Raw genomic sequence first — 18,780 nt, forward strand, 5'->3', positions numbered from 1 at the left:
AGCAGCTTCCCGAGGTTTGTGCCGGGATCTGTCAAAATGGCCAGCGTTTGGTTAAAGCTCGAAATACTCCACCGCAGCTCTGACTTGTGCTTATTCACGATTTGTAACACAGCCTGCAGAAAGTCTGCTAGGAATTAGCTTCTCCTGAGGATGAAGCTGTGTCGTAGCAGCAGGGGAGACGTGTTAGCTCCCCCTCGACAAAAACGCAGCCCAAACAAAGACCTCTCCACACAGAAGTTAAACGGCTCGAAATGTCCTCCATCACCACCACCTCCTCCACCACCTCCACCACCTCCACCTTCCTCCCACCGGTTCCACGACCAGGCCCACGCGAAGGCAGCGGGAGGAGAAACACCACCAGCCCCTCCGCTCCCCGCCCGCGCAGCCGCGGAGCCGCGGCCGCTGAGCGCCGGGGCGGGCTCCCCAGGCCCGGCCCCGCGGGTCCCGTGATGGCGGAGGCGGGGCCGGGCCGGCTTCCGAGCCGGCGGCCGCGGGCCGGCGGAGCGGCCGCGGGCAGAGCCATGGGGCTGGCGGGGCTGCTCCTCGTGTCGGCCGCGCTGGTGAGCACCAGCCTCGGCCGCGGCTCCCCGCCGGCCGGGGCCGAGCCCGAGCGGCAGCCGGCGGCGGGCGCTGCCCCCGGGGACTCGCTGTGGCCCCTGCCGCAGTGGCTCCGCGCGTCCCCCCGCCGGCTGCAGCTGGTCCCCGGCCGCTTCCAGCTGGCGCACGGCCCCGGCTCCTCGGCGGGGCCGGGCTGCGGCCTGCTGCAGGACGCCTTCCGCAGGTGAGGGGCGGCGGGGCCGGCGGCGCGGGGCGTCCCTGCCGGGCCGGGAGTGGTGACCCCAGGGCCCCCCCGCCGGCCGCTCTGCTTCCCCGGCAGGTACTACGGGTACGTGTTCGGGCAGTCCCGCCGGCGGCAGCGGGGCCGCAAGCCGCTCGGCGCCTGGCCGGAGCTGTCGGAGCTGCAGGTGGTGATCGAGTCGCGGGAGCCCGGCTGTCACGACTACCCGCACCTCGCCTCCAGCGAGGCCTGTGAGTACGGCGGGCCGCCGCACCCCCCCCCCCGCACCCCCGCGGGACCCCAGGGCGGGGAGCGGTGTGCGCGGTCCGGGCGTCGTCCCCTCGCGGTGCTGCGGGGAGGCTGGCTCTGGTGGTCAGCCGCTGTCCTGAGGGATCGCTGCCTCCCGCCGCGGCCGCCCGCGCTGGCTGACCCGCGGGGTGTTCCTGTTTTCCCAGGAAAACCAGAAGGCGTTCATCGACCTTCTTGTCGCTCATCTTGCAGTGTTCCAAATCCGCTTTCTTTTGTGTCAGGAGATACGAGAAAGGATTTAAAAATACGGTGGTTGCATTGGCTTTGTTCTGCTATGCTGCTTTAGTTCTACGACTGAAGCTCAGAGTGGAGAAGTACTCTAAAATCAAGTCCTTATCACCAGAGAAGTTTCTTAACAGAATTAAGGATGAGTTGATAGTATTGCTTTTTGCCCGGGCAGGTTAGCACAGAATTTGACGTACTCAGTTAATCTGGTTCTGTCTTGAGATAATCTTCTATACTAGGCAAGGCAGTTGTTTGGTATCCAGGATACAGATCCTCAGAAAAAGATCCTTTCAATCTGAAGTCGTACATCTGCGGCAGGACTAATCCCACCCGACTTCTGATAGAACGTACTGATGTTAAGTTTACTCAGTCTTTTGGGTACATGTAGCCAAGCAGTGCGAGTTTATCATACATTTCCATGCAAATAAGGTATAGCAGCAAAATTGCTAACGCTTTAGAATTTTTCTGCCACAGTCAGGTTGTTACGCTGCTTTAGTACTAGTTGAACTTTGAACTGGTTTGTGAACTCCAGATTTTAGCCAAAGCTGGTTCTTCTCCTCTGTCAAGGAATCTGTCAGGTCATGTGATTTTTAGGTTGCCCTCTTCAGAACAGTCAGAGTTTTCCCCTCTCCTGCAGGAAAGGAGTTTCCTGTTACAAATAACATGGAGTTTTCCTAATCACAGAGTCACAGAATGTTCAGGGTCGGAAGGGACCTCTGTGGGTCATCCAGTCCAACCCCCCTGCTGAAGCAGGGTCACCTACAGCAGGCTGCACAGGACCTTGTCCAGGCGGGTCTTGAATATCTCCAGAGAAGGAGACTCCACAGCCTCCCTGGGCAGCCTGTGCCAGTGCTCCGTCACACTCACAGTGAAGTAGTTCTTCATGTTCAGCTGGAGCTTCCTTTGTGCCCGTTGCCCCTCGTCCTGTCACTGGGCACCACTGAAAAGAGTCTGGCCAATGTAGAGTCTGACTAATGTAGTAAGCTGAGCTCTGCAGACTTCAGCGAGGTTTTGGTTTTCTGCGTTTAATGGGATAGCTTGTTTAGGGAACAAATTCTGAAATATGCAGTTATTAGTCACTTGCTGGATTGAGCAGTTTGGCTCCTTTTCCTAATAGAGATAGTATGGATCAGTCAGTGACCATCCGATAGCAAGAATATTGGATATGTCATCAAAGCACAAGTTGTCTGCCCTTCTACCTGCTGGCTTCTTGCCTGCCGGTGTAAAAGGTTTCAAACAGCCACACAAAAATTGTTGTTCTGCATTCATTTGAGGTATGATAAATGTTCAGAAAAAAGCCTGCTGTCTTGGAAGTAAATCCCTGACTGAACTACAGTTTGCCACAGAAAGACCCGTGGAGACTGTAGTAGCCTGCTAAGTTCTCTTTGGTACCCAGAACTTCCAGCGTATGCAATCTGTGCTTCGGTTAAAATGGAAGCTTGATGTACTTTCTTCATGTCCCTGAATGGCTTTTCTCTGATAGTTTAGAAAAATGCTCGAAGAAGTGACCGTGCTTTCATCCAATAAATCATTGTACAGCAATTTACCCCTCTGATTTTTTCTCCGCCGCTTCAAATGCGCGACTCTGGTCAGTTTATTATTGCTTTGAAGTTTAAATAATAATATAAATCTATAGATTTATAGATATACTGTATTTTTATACATACCTAGGTATGTGATTTTTTTAAAATAACACTTTAAAAATATTTGTTTCTTCACTAAAATTTACTGAATCATCTTAAATGGAAAAACAGAATTATTTTAGCTTTTTTTTTTCAGTACTTTGTACTGTAATTCAGTACTGAAGAGAGGATTGTTACAGATACCTTGAAATACCAGTCTTCATTTTACTTACCTTACTTCATCTGCCTGCCCCCGTACAAGTGCTCAGTAGATGGTGGGGGCTAATTTTTTTTTTGTTTCCTTTGTAGTTAGATCTTTGTAATAAGCACATAACAATACGAATTGACAAGCTATACCTCTAAAAAAATATGTAAGCATAATCTGTGTAAAAGGAGAAGTAAACCTCTGCGGTTAGGTCTGGCTTCGTTACCCAACCTGTATCACCTTAAATGCACAAATATAATTGGATATGTTTTAAATAAGTTGATTTAAACTTTATTGGAATTCTGGCCCACGTGCAATGTTTAACATTGCCGTTATTAAGCACCATGTTTGGTTTATCCCCTTTCTGAGTAACTGTTGACCGTCTGGCTAGTAGCTTGCATTTATTTCAGGAGCACATAAATGAAAAATAGCTGCACAGCATCACTGTTTAAACCAGCATTGGTTAGAATTAAAAAAAACAAAGAATCTCTTTAATGCCTGTTAGCATTGTCCTGTCAATCCACTCTTTCTTGAGGAATAACTTTTTTTTCTTCTTTTCTTTAGATCATTTAACTGTAACTGAGCCTGTGGCTGTACTGAAAGCAGCTGAGGTATGGGGTGCTTTAAGAGGTAAGCCAATAAATTTTGCTGTAGAGCTCTTTGTTCTGGGCCTATACAAACTCCTTGCCAGACTAAGAACCAGCTGACTGCTGAGCCTTGCCCTCATTCAGTCCTTAATGGGAAGCAAGCCTGGGTGTAGAGGCCAGAAGGATACCCAGATGTGCGTTGGTCACACCCTCAGTCCAGAGGCTCAGCATCTCGGATCCAGTGGCAGACCTAAGTGCCCTCTTGCTGTACCTGAAATCAGCCAAGCCAAACAAATCCTGGATACTAAGAAGCTCTCTGATCTACAGTGTGAACAGATTATTCTCCTGCACCTAATAGCTGAACATGCTGAACACAAGACCAAGAAGACCATAATGCTGAAGTTTGAGTTAGTGTTAGTACTGGAATGCTAGTCTAAATCAGTAGATTTTTCATACCCATGAGAAACTTCACCAGTTCCAGAAATGACAGGAGTAGATGCATAACAACACCAGAAATTCCTACCTTACTCTCAGTAACTTCCGTACCATTCAAGGATTAATTTGGTACAGCTAAGCTGTAGTGCTAATATTCAGTGTTTGTGTATAATGGAGAGTTTGAATGGTTCTCTCTTCAGAACATCTTTAGCTGTGGTGCTTGAGCAATTAAGGAAACTGATAAAGAAACTCAGCTACAAAGCATTCTTTCTAGTGATGTGAACACCTGTAAAAAGTTATGGTCCTGTTTTAACTAAAATTTTAAGGACAAGTACCAGCTTATACTCCAGATCCCTGTCCCGAATTTTTTTCCAGGTTTGGAAACCTTCAGCCAGTTGGTTTATGAAGATTACTATGGAAGCGTAAGTATAGCTATTACATAAAACCACAGTCCTGATAACAAGACAACCACGTTCTTTATTAGATGCTCTTCTAGAAACAGCAGACCTACTGGTTTCATTAAGTACTGGTTCAGAAAATGATCCCTGGAAAGCTGTTCACAAACTGAAAAATATTTCCTGTTTGAAATGACGAATATAAAATAAGATTTCTAATTTTTAAATCTTTTTCTCATAGTTTCTTGTCAATGAATCTGAAATCAACGACTTCCCAAGATTTGCTCATAGAGGAATCTTACTAGACACTTCAAGGCATTATTTACCATTGAAATCTATTCTTACAAACCTGGTAAGTGGACAGTTTTGTACCATTAATAAGAAGGCTTTTTATTGCTGTGTTTTCGCCTCTGCAGTGGGTAGCAGCTGGAGCTGTTACGAAAGGAGAACACATCTCCTCTGGCTGACTTCTAAAAGGACAGGGTGAACTTTGCTAAGTGAAGGTCGAAACATGCACCGGAGAGGAACTGAGTGGGTAGACAGAATGACTAGTAAAGCTGTAAAGTAAGCTGGGATTTGTGGTACCTTGAGTTTTCTGTATTTCCTGTTGCCTAAACTGGCTCATGCATTTCTTGGAAGCATGTCTTGAGACATCTGACTGTCACTAAGCAATACATAGGAGTCTTTGCAAGTCCTGGCTTCAGTGCCAGTGGTTGCAGGAAAATTCCAGTCTGTTGAATAATCAGGCTTTGGTAGTCCTTTCTTAGGCTGCTAAGAGCAAGCCAGTACTTAAGTAGTACAGAGCAACTTTTCCAAAAAGCTGAAGTAAGCACACGAACAACTCAATACTCACACCTTAATGGCAAGGTGATAAATTTGTGTAATTATAGCAGCCAAAGCTGTGAGTTTTTCTGTTTTGTTCTCCCCTTTTCTGCTGTTGAAATTCTTGTAGCAGGGCTTATTTGGTGGGTTGAAATGGAGGAGCCTTTGAGTGGATGAACATGCAGCTTCCTTTCTTGTCTCTGTCTTGCTTTTCCAAGATGAAGTACTGTTAGAAATTTCTTCCATGTTGCAGAACTTTGCAGAGAAGGCTTAAGATGGGCAGAAAGAGAGTGCAGGTAAAACCAGTATTCATTTCTGAGGCCTTCCTTGAGCTGTGCTCAGAACTTGCACCTCCGTGGGTGTTTGCTGCTTGTATTTACCTTGAAGATCAGTCCCTGTTCAGCAAGTGGTGTTTGTGTAGTGTTTTGTTTGCAACCGAGGGTGCTTCAAAGACGAGTAGTTACTTGTGTCAGTATTTGGTGTCTTTTAGAAAAGAGATGACAATGTCCAAAGAGTGGCTTTTGAGACTTGCACTTCTAACCATTTTTGTGTTTCTGAAACTGTTGCTGTTCTGTTTTCTTGTCTTAAATTATGTCTGTGGTGCTAATACTTTCCCAGAGCTACATTTTAAGCTATTTTGCTGGTTTAAGAACAAGTGTGCTTTTCCTCCCACCTCTGTGCCTGCTTGAATCCAGGCTAACCTAATAAAAAGCAGCAGTAATCCCTTCACTGACGTGAGTAATTAGATGCTTAAGGCAGCAGTTCAAGTGCATTTCTTGTTTGTGTTCAGCTGTTGTGCTGTATTTTCAGGAAGGGCATTGTCCTTGAGGAAGGAGTGGCTGAGGTTAAGGTCAGGAGATAACAATTTTCTGTGTGGAAAGATGGTATTTGATAGAAATGCATGAAGACATGCAGTAATTAAAACTTCTGCTGTCTAATAAAACAGATGAGATAAATTTGCAGAATGGAAGAAGTATAAATATTCCTTTGGATTTGATGGGAGTTCCTAAAGCGATTTTGTTACTTCTTTTAAACACAGCTTGGTGAAAAAAGAAAGGGGGATGGGTAGAAATAATTGTATTATGCCAAGGAATTGGAAGCAACTGTGTTGCAATTACTTCATCATGAACAATGTAGAGAACACTTACTCCATCTGCTCGCAGCACACAACGCTTCTAGTAACTCTAACAAACTTGCATAACCCAGGATATGTGCGTAACTGTCCATCCAGAGTCGTCATTCTAAAAGAAGTCTGTTAACATTCATCTTCAAGATAACCAAGTTCAAAAAAAGGGAAGTTCTGACACTGTAATGACTGAAAACAGAAGGGGAACAGTACCTTCTGCCGGAAGAATGCCTGGTTTATTTTGCATGCATTTGAAATGAATTCTGCAGAAGTCACTAGCAAGTACGGATGTACTAAACAATAGGAAAATCTCTCATGCCATTTAGTTTTGGACTCCAGAGTGTGTAGATAGGAAAGTACAAGCTTTTCTGTAAGCTGAAATAACTGATGGTGCATAGAGAATTACGCAGATATGTTCTGAAGTGGAAGAAGTTCATAGGCATTTGTAGCAGTTCCCATTCTACCAGCCAGTGTAGCATGATCAGCTGAAGAGCTTGTTGACAGGAGTGGTGCAAAAAGACAGCAGAGGAATGGAGCAGGAGTGTAGGCAGGCTGGTGCATTTTGGTGCTTGCTTCTAGGGTTCAGTGAAACATGATATGCTTTTTCTTTGCCTCTTTTTTTTTTTTACTTGTTGCTTTAGGCATGCAGGGTATTATGGGTTAAGACCACCTTTTTTTTTTTGCATAGGTGTTCTGTGACAGTGACGTGATTAACTAGACTGTATTGCATTATTTGTTACAGGATGCCATGGCTTTTAACAAGTTCAATGTTCTCCACTGGCATATAGTAGACGATCAGTCATTCCCTTATCAGAGTATTTATTTCCCGGAGTTAAGTGACAAGGTGAGTAAACATCATTGGAGCAGGGTGGGAGGGCAGAAATATGGCACGTATTTCATGAAAATAAAATGCAGAGCCGACCAGTGGTTGAGTACATCTGCCCTGGCTGATTGTGAAACAGTGCCAGAGGACCAGTAACCAACAAGTCCACATCTAGGATCCTACCTGAGTGTCTGTGTGGACTGTGTTTGAGTCTTCCCTGGTGGATGCATGGTAGATGACCTTCCTAACTCTTCTGTGCAAATTTGCTGGTGACAGTGGTCCTCAGTGTTTGCTGGCCTTCAAGCAGTACTGGTGTGGAAATAACCCCTTGTGGTGAACTCTGCTTGGATTTCTGTTGGTCTGTTTGTTTGGCTGGTAGACTTCCTGCTACTCAAACGAATGTGTGAGTGTTCTGTCAGCAGTAAGTTTGGAACCACTGCAGTAGTACTCTTGCCCTGTCTGAGATCTAGTTAACTTTACAAAACACAAGAAGCCTATAAGAGGTCCAAAAGTGAGAGATTGTTTTCCAATACAAATACAGTGCAATGTATCTATTTCCTGATTCACGGCAGATTTTGCTAGTTAAGGAAAGCTATCGTGAGGCTCTTGCTCAGTCATGGTATAGTAGTAGCCAAATCAAGCATGAACAGTTAAGTAGACTGAGCTTAAACACAAGATTTTTGATTCTGTTTTAAAATGCTTGCTAGAATCTGACCCTCATGAAAATTACGTAGGCAGTGCTTGAGCAGATTTTATAATTCAAAAATTGTAGATGTCAGATGATGCAGTCAGATTCTTTTTCCTCATAATGTCTGTGGAGTTCTGTCCTATTTCCCACTGACAGCTGGAGAGAGGGAGAAGGGCTTTGTCTCAACAGCTGCCTTTTTGGAAGGCTTCTTGTTTACCATTATGTTTTTTGAGTAACTCAGCTGTGGGAACCGTTTCCAGATAAATGGAAGCTTAAAGTGCTATTAATCATGAGGAGTCATGATGCTTTTCTTCTGTAGTTTAGCTCTTTGGCAAGCATGTGTTTCACCAGACTGTAGCAGTCTGGGTCATTTGTCACGTTTGTTGGCTGTATGGGAGTGGCAGAACGCTCAAACTGAGCATCACAAAACAACAAGATTCGATGCTAAATTTGGGCATTGTATCAAAACTGACAGGCAGAGGTGTTGGAGGAAGACCGTTCTTTCTGACTTAGCAGAATTTTTCCATTAGTCTTGCCTCTCATGTAACAAGGGCCTTAGGTTTCAGAACTAACAATGCAGAGGTGGAGGGGAAAACTAACTTGCCTCTGTACAGAAGAACTGAAAAATATATCTTTCAAAAATCTGATGGAATAGAAACTAGCTTTTCTGTTTTCTTCAGTAACCATGAGCTAAGGAGAAAAGGACGGTCTCCTCAGGAGGTTTGTCTTAGTGTGGAAAAACTTTGTGTTGTGTTTTTTTTTCCCCCACTAGTCAGCTGAAAAGTTCTGTCAGTGCAGTTGCACATGTGATAAATCAGAGAAGGCCAACTTGTAAAACTGCTCTCCAGTCTAATTTATAACACCTTAATCCAAATTTTGTGAGCTGCTGGTATAAGGTTTTGTAAACTGTCTGTAAACGTGTATGCTTTACAGGGAGCATACTCCTATAACCACATCTATACTCCTACTGACGTCCGTCTGGTGATTGAATATGCCCGGTTAAGAGGCATTAGAGTGATCCCAGAATTCGATACCCCAGGACACACAGAGTCGTGGGGAAAAGGTATGTCCAAGAAAGTACTAATGGTTACAAGAATGTGGTAAGTAGGGTGTAGCAAGCAAATGAACTTGTTAAAAAGTTGCCTTTAAAGTGCTTTGAAAGGCCCTTGATAAGAGGTAAGCAGGGGGCAGACTCAGTGATGGTCATGAAGTTTACGTGTTAGAGGAACTAAAATGAATGGAAAAAGTTGAGATTTCCTGTGCTGGATGTGTGTGTGAAGGCACACGTATATTCTGTCTGCCTTAGACTTCATGTTGTTTTTATTCCCTCATCCAGTGCTCTTGGGTTTAGAGTAATAAGGGAGTGGCTAGAAATAGTGAGTTGCTGTCTCTAGAATAGAGATTTCTGCTTTGAGAAGGTTATTTCAAAGTGGTCGATGTTTCTATTAGTAGAGCAGTGATCTGCCAGTGTACGAAACACAGCAAAGCTGGATGCTTCTTCACTCTGTATCTTCTGGATTTCAGAGTAATACTTCTTTTGATAGAGAATGCCCTGATCCCGAGAGTGGTGGCGTTTACATGTACTCAAGGACCGGGGAACCTTGTGCCTTAATTCAAGGTGCATTGACTGCAATTTCACTGTGGTTAACCTAAGATGATTTTGGACAAACTGGAAAACAGCAAAGATTTCTCTAGCCCTTCATAGTTTTAGCCATAGGGCAAGTCTTGTGCTCATCCTGTGAGAATGTGGCCGTAATGTTGGAAGATGCTCTTCTTTGCTAGGAAGATGCACTTCCTCACTTCCTTCCTAAGCTCTTTCTCACTAACTTGAAATGAGTAGGAAAGGAAGAAGGCAAAAACTAAATTTGCTAAACACTCTTTCTGAATCCTTCATCTCATGGTCTTTGCTGTTATGCAGCACTAATAAAAGCCAGTGGCTTGCCTAGTGATATGTGAGGTGGTCTACATTCATCTTAAGAGCAAGTTCAACTCCCTTGCCTAGAATCGATTGTTCCTGTTAGCATCTTGTATAATAGCTTTTTTGTGTGTGATGCACAGGAGCTAGTCCTGGCTTTGCATATGAACCTGGGTAGCTATGCTTTGTTTGTATTCAGATTCGAGACACTGGAGAGAAGTCTTAAGGCATGCAAGGAAGACATGCAAGGAGGGTAGTTGAAGCAATCTACCACTACGGCCCTGTTTGGGGGAAATGTGCTTGGAGTAGGAAATGCACAGTAGGAAGGTGCTGCTGCTGCAGCCACAGCTTACCAAATAAACTGGACTTGGGAATCTCCAATGTACATATAATAACTTTTTCCTATTTTGTTATCGTGGCTCATGTTGCTACAGATATCTTGATTCAAGAACCACTGCTTACTTTTGGTGTCTGTCTAGCCTTCCTTTCTTGTGCAGAGGTAAATGCCTAGCAGACTGAGGTAGGACATCTACCTTGAGCCATATACCTGCAACCTACTTAGGTGTTAACAAAGCAGAGTAATAAAAAGAGAAAAGAGACCTCTGCAGCACACCCATTATGTTTGGTTTCCTTCTAATTGGCTTCCCCCCTAAATCTGTTAAAGCTTTTTTTATTCAAGTAGTCATCCAGAAGCTGGATAGTGACATGTTCCATAAATTGGTGTGTGTTAGATCACAAATCTGCAAGTCAGAGTCCCGATTTCCACTTAGAGGGCTCTTCAGCCTTGGGCAAGTTGTTTTATTTTATCCTGCCTCTGTTTGATTACACTTAGAATGGATGAGCACTAAAGTCACAAATATTAACATTTTTAATATGGGTAACTGCCTCTTCCTGCTAGCAAAGTTAGCATACCAACATGGAACTGAATATCCTCTATTAATTGTCTCTATTAGGTCAGAAAGATCTTCTCACCCCTTGTTACAGTGGAAAACAGCCAACTGGGTCCTTTGGACCTGTAAATCCCATTTTGAATACAACTTACGACTTCATGACTAAATTCTTCAAAGAGATCAGCAGTGTATTTCCAGATGCATACATTCATTTGGGAGGAGATGAAGTGAACTTCGATTGTTGGTACGGTGACACTTCAAAGAAAAAATATCTAGTGCCTCTTAAACTTACCTAAATCCATCACTTGTGGAACTCAGTTGTGTGAAACACTTTTCACTGCTTAACCCAAAGATCTCCACGCCTACTTCTGTAACTATTTACAGGCAGAGCATTTGTGATCCTCAACAGGCAAGTGACATTGTGCAGAACTTTGATTTGACTAGTAGTTTCACAAATGTTCAGGTACGCTAAAGGATTTTTTAAATGAAAATTAACCTGGCAGGAAAAAGAACTAGTATGCGTGGCCAGCGGGTTGAGAGAGGTGATTCTGCCCCTCTACTCTGCTCTGATGAGACCTCACCTGGAGTACTGCGTTCAGCTCTGGAGCCCTCAGCACAAGAAGGACATGGAACTGTTGGAGCGGGTCCAAAGGAGGGCTACAAAAATGATCCGAGGGCTGGAGCATCTCTCCTATGAGGACAGGCTGAGAGAGTTGGGCTTGTTCAGCCTGGAGAAAAGGAGGCTGCGGGGAGACCTGATTGCAGCCTTTCAGTACTTAAAGGTAGCCTATAGGAAAGGTGGGGACAATCTTTTTAGCAGAGACAGCAGTGACAGGACGAGGGGTAATGGCTTTAAACTAAAACAGGGTAGGTTTAGGCTGGATATAAAGAAGAAATTCTTTACAATGAGGGTTGTGAAACACTGGAACGGGTTGCCCAGAGAGGCAGTGGAGGCCCCATGCCTAGAAACATTCAAGACCAGGTTGGACAGGGCTCTGAGCAACCTGATCTAGTTAGCGGTGTCCCTGCTCGCTGCGGGGGGGTTGGACTAGATGACCTCTAGGGGTCCCTTCCGACTCAAAACTTTCTACGATTCTGTGATTCTATGAAAAGTACTATATCGGATAATTAACATTTAAGTCTTTGTGTTGAAGGAAAAGCTGTTACAGAATCACAGAATGGTAGGGCTTGGAAGGGATCTCTGGTGATCATCTAGTCCAAGCCCCCTGCCAAAGCAGGGTCACCTACAGCAGGCTGCGCAGGACCTTGTCCAGGCGGGTTTTGAGTATCTCCAGAGAAGGAGACTCCACCGTTCTTTCTGTTGAGTTCTGCCTTCCAGAAAACCTGCTAACATTAATTATTACAGTACTGACTCTTGTGTGCTTGTATTAAAAGTATGGCATGTGTTAACAGAGTTCTTAAATGGGTTGTGGATTTTGAATATTTTGGAGTCTCTGTGCCGGAGTAACTAATTATACTGAATTTGGAGTAGATCTAATTGGATGAGTGTTCAAATTGATCTAGTAAGTATTTGTGCGTTCTCTTGAAACATCAAATCTGAATGCTCAGGACTTGCTTTAATTTTTAAAAAGAAAGAAAATTTCTGACAAATGCTTTATCACGAAAGTATTGGATTGCTTTTGGGGTATTTTCCCAAATTCTTGATGTCACTCCTGCAGATCTGCTGGTACTGCGGCTGTTCAGTTTCCAGACCTGCTGGCAACCTTCCCACAAAGTCACAAAGAAGCCAGGAACCCCAGAGCTCTTAGGAGCCGGAGGCAGCCTTCCAGAGACTGCTTCAGAACAGGGACTCCAGTAGTTCTACCAGAGAAGTAGGACTATTGGCTTTGTTTCAAATCAGGATGAAACTGTTTCAAAATACCTAAATCATGTTAGCCTGCTGCTGCTGTGCTGTTACACACTCCAGGCGTACCTAAGGCAACAGCTAGCGTGCTGTGCAGTGGTGGAAGTGCTTGGGAAATCTGGTTTAAAACAAAACAATTTTTTTTTTAACCTGTTTTGTTGTTATTCTTTAAGGAAATCTAACCCTGAAGTGAAAGAGTTCATGAAGAAGCAAGGATTTGGCTTTGACTATGCTAAACTGGAATCTTACTATATTCAGAAGTAGGTTGTTTTTTTAATTCTTGCTCAGCTTTTCACAGCCACTATCTGAGGGTGGTGTTGAGGTGCAGATACTGAAGCTGATTTAGATGAGCCTATATTGTTTTCAAAAATTGCCCTTTATTGGGGACTACCCACTTTCTTTTATTTTGATACACTGAATGTAAAGCTCACAGCTTTAAAATGTGGGACACAACAAGGATAGGTCGGCTAGTTCTGTGCACACTCTGAATGTGCTGGGTATCTTAAACGAGGTATCTGCTGTAATGTCAGTACACGGGGTGGGGAGGAAGAGTCCTAAGGTTTTTGTAGCCATTTAATTTCTCTAGTTCTTAAATAACATGGATTGAAACAACTATATGGGTTGCTGGTAGTTCTGAACATCAGTTGGTGATGCTGCCCGCACACATTGTTGTACATAGGAGAACATCAGGCACAGAACTGAAGGCCAAAACCAGAAAAACCTGGTTTTCTTGGTCCCCTGTGTATGCAGTGTTGGGAAAGGCTTGATGTGCCTTAGGGTGGAAAATGTTGCTGCTTCATGTGCCTGTACTGATTTCACTGAAGTTCACAAACATGGTCTTATTTCTAAATTCTAGGATTTTGGACATTGTTTCCTCCTATAACAAAGGATACATGGTCTGGCAAGAAGTGTTTGATAACAAAGCGCAGGTAAGATGTGAAAATAAATAAATAAGGTACTCGCATAACAGCATAATACTGTGGGACGCTTCCAAAGTAGACTATTGAGTAGTTAACGGTTGTGTCTCTTAAGAGTTAAAGCAAGTCTGCTGACTTTAGTAAGTCTCCCCAGGTGTGGGGCCTGCCTTAAAATTATCATTTATTGGACATGTAAAAGAGATGGAACAGGAACACTAGCACTGAAGTGCTTCCTCAAGGTGAACACAGATAATAAAATATGCTTTAGAGCATCACATTGAAAGACAGGGAAGTTTCTATGAGTTTACATATCTTTTTTTCATGTGTAACTGTGTGTCTGGTCTAGTAAGACCAGGTGCTTAGCTTTTCAGAGCTGGTCAGGTAACTGGTGCATGTAAGAACTCTCTTATGGCATTAACTGTCTGTAGTATAACCTAGGCTTCACTCTAGTGTGAACTCTTATCTAAAACCAGCAAAGAGCTGATCGGCTTTAGACTGTGGGGAAAATGACTAAAGGTAGCTCCCAAGATGTTCCTTTTCAAAACAAAATACCCCCCTCCAGTTTTGAAATCCGTCATTCTTTTTCCTTATAACAGCAGTTAAGATTGTCTTTAATGTTTTGGGCATTTTTTTTTTGTTTTTCCCCCTTTTAGCTGAAACCAGACACTGTAGTTGAAGTGTGGATGGGCAACAACTATGCTCTTGAACTGAGCAGTGTCACTGGAGCTGGGTTCACTGCTATCCTGGCAGCTCCCTGGTACTTGGACTACATCAGTTATGGGCAAGACTGGAAGAAGTACTACAGTGTTGAACCGCTTAACTTTCCTGGTTTGTTTTTTTTTTTGTTTAATATGCATATTCTGTGCATGAACGTGTTTGGTTCACAGTAAGGTGTAACTGGAAAGAATGAGGCTATTTAGAGAGCTCATGCAGTCACTATGATCAGATACGCTGCAATCAAAGGACTTCAGTGTCAGATAGAACTCTGGAAAATTCTCAGTTAAAAAAGTGCAGCTTTCAATTTCTCACGCGGAAGTGTAACCTTCCTCAAGCATCTGGCCATGGTGCTTGTGTGAGACAGGATGCGCTGGGCTAGGTGGACAGATGCATCCCGCGTTAGGGGTGGAGTTGTGCAAAACGGCTGCTGGTAGACAGACGTTGAATTCGTATCTTAGCAAGCTTATAGAGGGTTAAGACTGCTCTGTAAAAAGACATGTTCTCTGCCTCGGGCTGAAGTGATGCAAACATGTTGTGCTCTGCCTGGGGCTTTCATTTTGTGCAGGGTGGGTCTCGGAGCTGATTAGGAAGAACACCTGACTTCTGTACCTTTTTCAAGGAATGTTCTGTGTGAACAGTTCCAATCAGGGCTGAAATCTCCGAAGAATGTCAGAACGCTGAGGAATGTCTTCAGAGGACAAAAGTTAAAATCCGTTTGGACAGAGAAGGGAAAGGGGTTCTCTGGGCAAATTGCCTGGTGGTTCTCACATTCAGTAACAAGACTACCAAAGCGTGAAGTTAGTGCTTGGGATAGATGCTTTACATGATAAAACAAACAGCAATTCTCTCCGAGTATTGGAAGATGAAATTTTTGATACATGCCCATCTTCTGGGCAAATAGAAACTCTAACTTTGTGTTTTGAATTCAGGATCTGAAAAGCAGAAGAAGCTTTTAATAGGCGGAGAAGCCTGCCTGTGGGGGGAATATGTTGATGCAACTAACCTCACACCAAGATTATGGTATGAACTTCTTTATCTTTAGATTTTAGAAAGCCAGCTGCAACAAGCATTCACTAGTCCAGCAGGACTGTATGTCAGTGGTAACAGCGCTCTGTACTGAACCTGAGCAGCTATAAAAATCGTTGTTTCTGGATATAAGACCTGGTATTAAAAACTCTAATCCATTCTTGGTTATAGAATATACCTATGCTAAAACTCAGCGTATCTTTACAGGCCTCGAGCAAGTGCTGTAGGGGAAAGGCTCTGGAGCAGCAGGAATGTGACCAACTTGCAGGATGCCTATAAAAGACTGACTAATCACCGATGCCGCATGCTCCGGTAAGATTAGTAGCTTTAGCAAAGCTTGGTTCTTGTGCCTTATGACCAATGGAGTTCAAGTGCAGGCCTAAATTGCTGGCCTGGAAATGAAGGGAGGAGAGCTGGCAGTCTAATCTCACTTTGCAGATGGCACCCCATGTGGTTTTGTATCCATAGGAGAGGAAGAACAGATATATTAAGACAGGGGTTCTAGATAGTTTTGCAACTAATGCTTTCAGAACTCATTAACTTTCTTTAGTGAAATACTAGACGTCATCCATGTGTGTCTTTCCTCTGAAGGAAAAGCCAACACAATGGTTGACTTGTTTCAGACAAAAAGGATATTAAAGGGTATGTGGGAGGAGTACACAGACAGGAGAAAAAGTAGACTTTTTTAAAAAAAGGCTTTGTTATTTATTTGTTTATTATAAATGATAAAGACCAGCAGCAGGCAATCAAGTGGAGATGTTTGCATGAGAGGTGAGCTTGCGCAAGCTATTGTTTCAGGTGTTGCCTTAGTGTAAAGACTGAAAGTGGTGGAAAAGGATTCCCTGATGAATTGAATTTTATTTATGCCTACTGCACACAAAGTCAGTTCATAACATATTCTTCTCTGCAGTTCTTTTCTAAAAACTACCTAGACAAGTTGCTGGTTAATTATTGCTAGTGCTGTCTTTGTATATTCGCAGTTGCAGAAATGAGTGATTTTCAGGTCTTAAGTCCAAGTGTGACTCCATTTCTAAAAGTGTACAGTCAGAGAGCCTTTTAGGTTTTCCCAAACACTGCTGCAAAGTTGGACTGCAGAAAGAATGCAACATGCCGTTTAATTTCTTTACAAAAGTTTATGACAAATCACTGAAAATCCCAACAGTGTGAAGAAGTATTTCAAGGCAGATACAGATCAGCTTTTCAGAGAACAAGATACAATGTCAGTTACAGTCAGCACTCAAAACTCAAGCACTCTGCTCACGTGCCTGTAGATGTCTCAGCATGATTATCTGGTGGAATCGCTGACTTTTAGCTTACAGTATAAACTAGCTCTTTAATTAAATTTAAAGTGACTGAAAAAGACTCGCAAGTTTTGACTTGCTGGGTTTATTTCAAGCTGACTTTAAATAATGCTATAGGAAAATAGGTAAATTGTGTTATCTCAGTCATGAGGAAAATAGATGCATTAAGAGAGGGTTAACGAATACATGTTAAAAAAAAGAAGATTAAAGGGCTTTAAAAAATTTACCTCCTGTCGCTTAACAGGATGGTGCATCTCTTGGTGTGGCTTAGAGAAAACACTGACACAACTGAGCCGTGAAGTGTGCAGTGGCTGTACCTCTAGGATTAGGGTTTTACAGAGAACTAGGCCATGCTATTCCTGGACAACTGTTGGTGCATCTCCATGTTCTTGCTTAGTGCTGGCACTTGTATTGCTGTGCGGGGAGCTGATCCAGGTGACTGCAGCTGCTCTGGTAGAGCCAGCGCCAGAGATGCAAAAGGCAGGGGCAGACTAAGGACTGCTCCCTCTGCTTGTTGCCCGCTTTTTCCTTAAACTACTTTTTGGTGCTAAAACTGCTTGGCTGGCATGTAAACTTATGGTGAACAATTACCAGTGTAAACAGTCTACCTTAATAAAAGGACACATCCCCCTGAAAATGATTGCTTTGAATGAGAAAAACACCAGAGAAACCATTCCCTTTCCACTGATGAAATGAGCATTCCTTGGCGCTGCAGTTATGTTGCCTTTCATGTGTTGTACAAACTCAAAAAGCTGATTCAGTCAGTCATGGTCTTGTAAAGTCTTAAGAGTGTGGGCAAAGGACACTGTCCCTGCTAACATTTTTATACATGGTATGTACAGGCCCTGGCAGTTGTAGCAGGCCAAGGAGCCTGTCCAGGTCGAACAGCTGTGGCTGGCTCTGCAGCAGGCTACCAGGGGGTGAGGGAAGGGCTAGGTAGAACTCTGTAACAGCTCGATCAAGGTCATTACAAGAACATGTAGCTCTGCCTGTCCAAGGGTGAGGCCCCTGCTGCTGAAACAGTACCATGAAGACAGTAGCTGCTATTTTGCTCTAAATTCAGCTTCCTGCAGCAGGACACAGCAGCCCAAACTGCAAAGAAATGGTGATGGCTGAAGAGAGACAAACAGGAGGACGTCTATTCCAGAGACCAGGACAACAACCCTGTCTTTAACTAAGAGTAACTCTTGCTTAGGGGCAAGCAGTAGTTCAGCTGAGCTGTTTCAGTATCCAGTTTCTTCCAGCGCAGCTCTGAAGTGCAGTTTAAACACCAGTATGTATTATCCTATGAATCACTACAGCAGTACTATCTAGCTCTTAAAATATCCAAGAAGCAGAATTTTGACTACACCTACTTTAATTTTGAAACATCTTTTTATACTATCTTACTGCACCATCATCATCTAAAGGCGTTTTCGGTTTGTTTTTAAAGCCACATGAGAACAGAATAATTTATGTTAGTGTATCTGGGAAAAGTCTTGCTCACTAAAACTGGCTCCCCCAAAAAAGGAATAAAAATGACCGAGTTAGAGCTGCATATGAAGGGAACATTGGGGGTGGGGGAGAGTACACAAAGGTCAGCTGATTCATATTTTCACATTATTCTCTTCAATAAAGGCAATAGATTTTGCAGAACATCAACACAACTAGCCCCTGAATTTAAGCTTTTCAGCCTCTCTACATCTGATGGAAACAGAACTGCACTTAACTGAAGTTCAATCAACTGTAAAATAGGGCCATTTGTCTCTCCATAAATCAGCCATCTGTTATTTCTCAGAAGTAGTTTTGTTTACTGAAATACTAATATACAGTGCCAGTATCTCTCTTCCTGCCTCTGCACCCAGCCAGGTGTTTGATTATAATCATACACATTCCATTTTATTTTGACAGCCGTGGCATAGCGGCCGAACCTGTGTTTGTTGGATACTGTGCCCATGAAGCAAGAGGGCAGTAACTGCTGCAAAGGCTTCTGGTCAACAACCTCAAGTGCCTCTAGGGTATGAATATATATGTATATGCAGTTTGATATGTGAACCAAGACCTAAAATTTTCATTTTTAAAATAAAGTTATTTGATATTCTTGTTTGAGTAAAAATGATGGTGTTTAGCTTTCAATAGAAATAGGGATTCTTCGC

The 18,780-nt window shown here is 43.5% G+C and overlaps 1 protein-coding gene across 1 annotated transcript; it reads left to right on the plus strand.

The window, feature by feature from the left end:
• Positions 1 to 449: 449 nt before the first annotated feature.
• Positions 450 to 18,725, plus strand: HEXB (hexosaminidase subunit beta). The gene is made up of 14 exons (XM_075446838.1): positions 450 to 781; positions 878 to 1,029; positions 3,704 to 3,769; positions 4,537 to 4,583; positions 4,798 to 4,908; positions 7,247 to 7,348; positions 8,949 to 9,078; positions 10,884 to 11,064; positions 12,858 to 12,944; positions 13,541 to 13,613; positions 14,255 to 14,429; positions 15,248 to 15,338; positions 15,552 to 15,656; positions 18,536 to 18,725. Exons 1-14 carry the CDS (start codon positions 450 to 452, stop codon positions 18,597 to 18,599), a joined length of 1,716 nt encoding a protein of 571 aa, XP_075302953.1. The 3' UTR covers positions 18,600 to 18,725.
• The last annotated feature ends 55 nt before the right edge of the window (positions 18,726 to 18,780 follow it).

The sequence above is a fragment of the Opisthocomus hoazin genome, chromosome Z (genome assembly GCF_030867145.1).
Source record: "Opisthocomus hoazin isolate bOpiHoa1 chromosome Z, bOpiHoa1.hap1, whole genome shotgun sequence".
NCBI classification, from domain to species: domain Eukaryota; kingdom Metazoa; phylum Chordata; class Aves; order Opisthocomiformes; family Opisthocomidae; genus Opisthocomus; species Opisthocomus hoazin.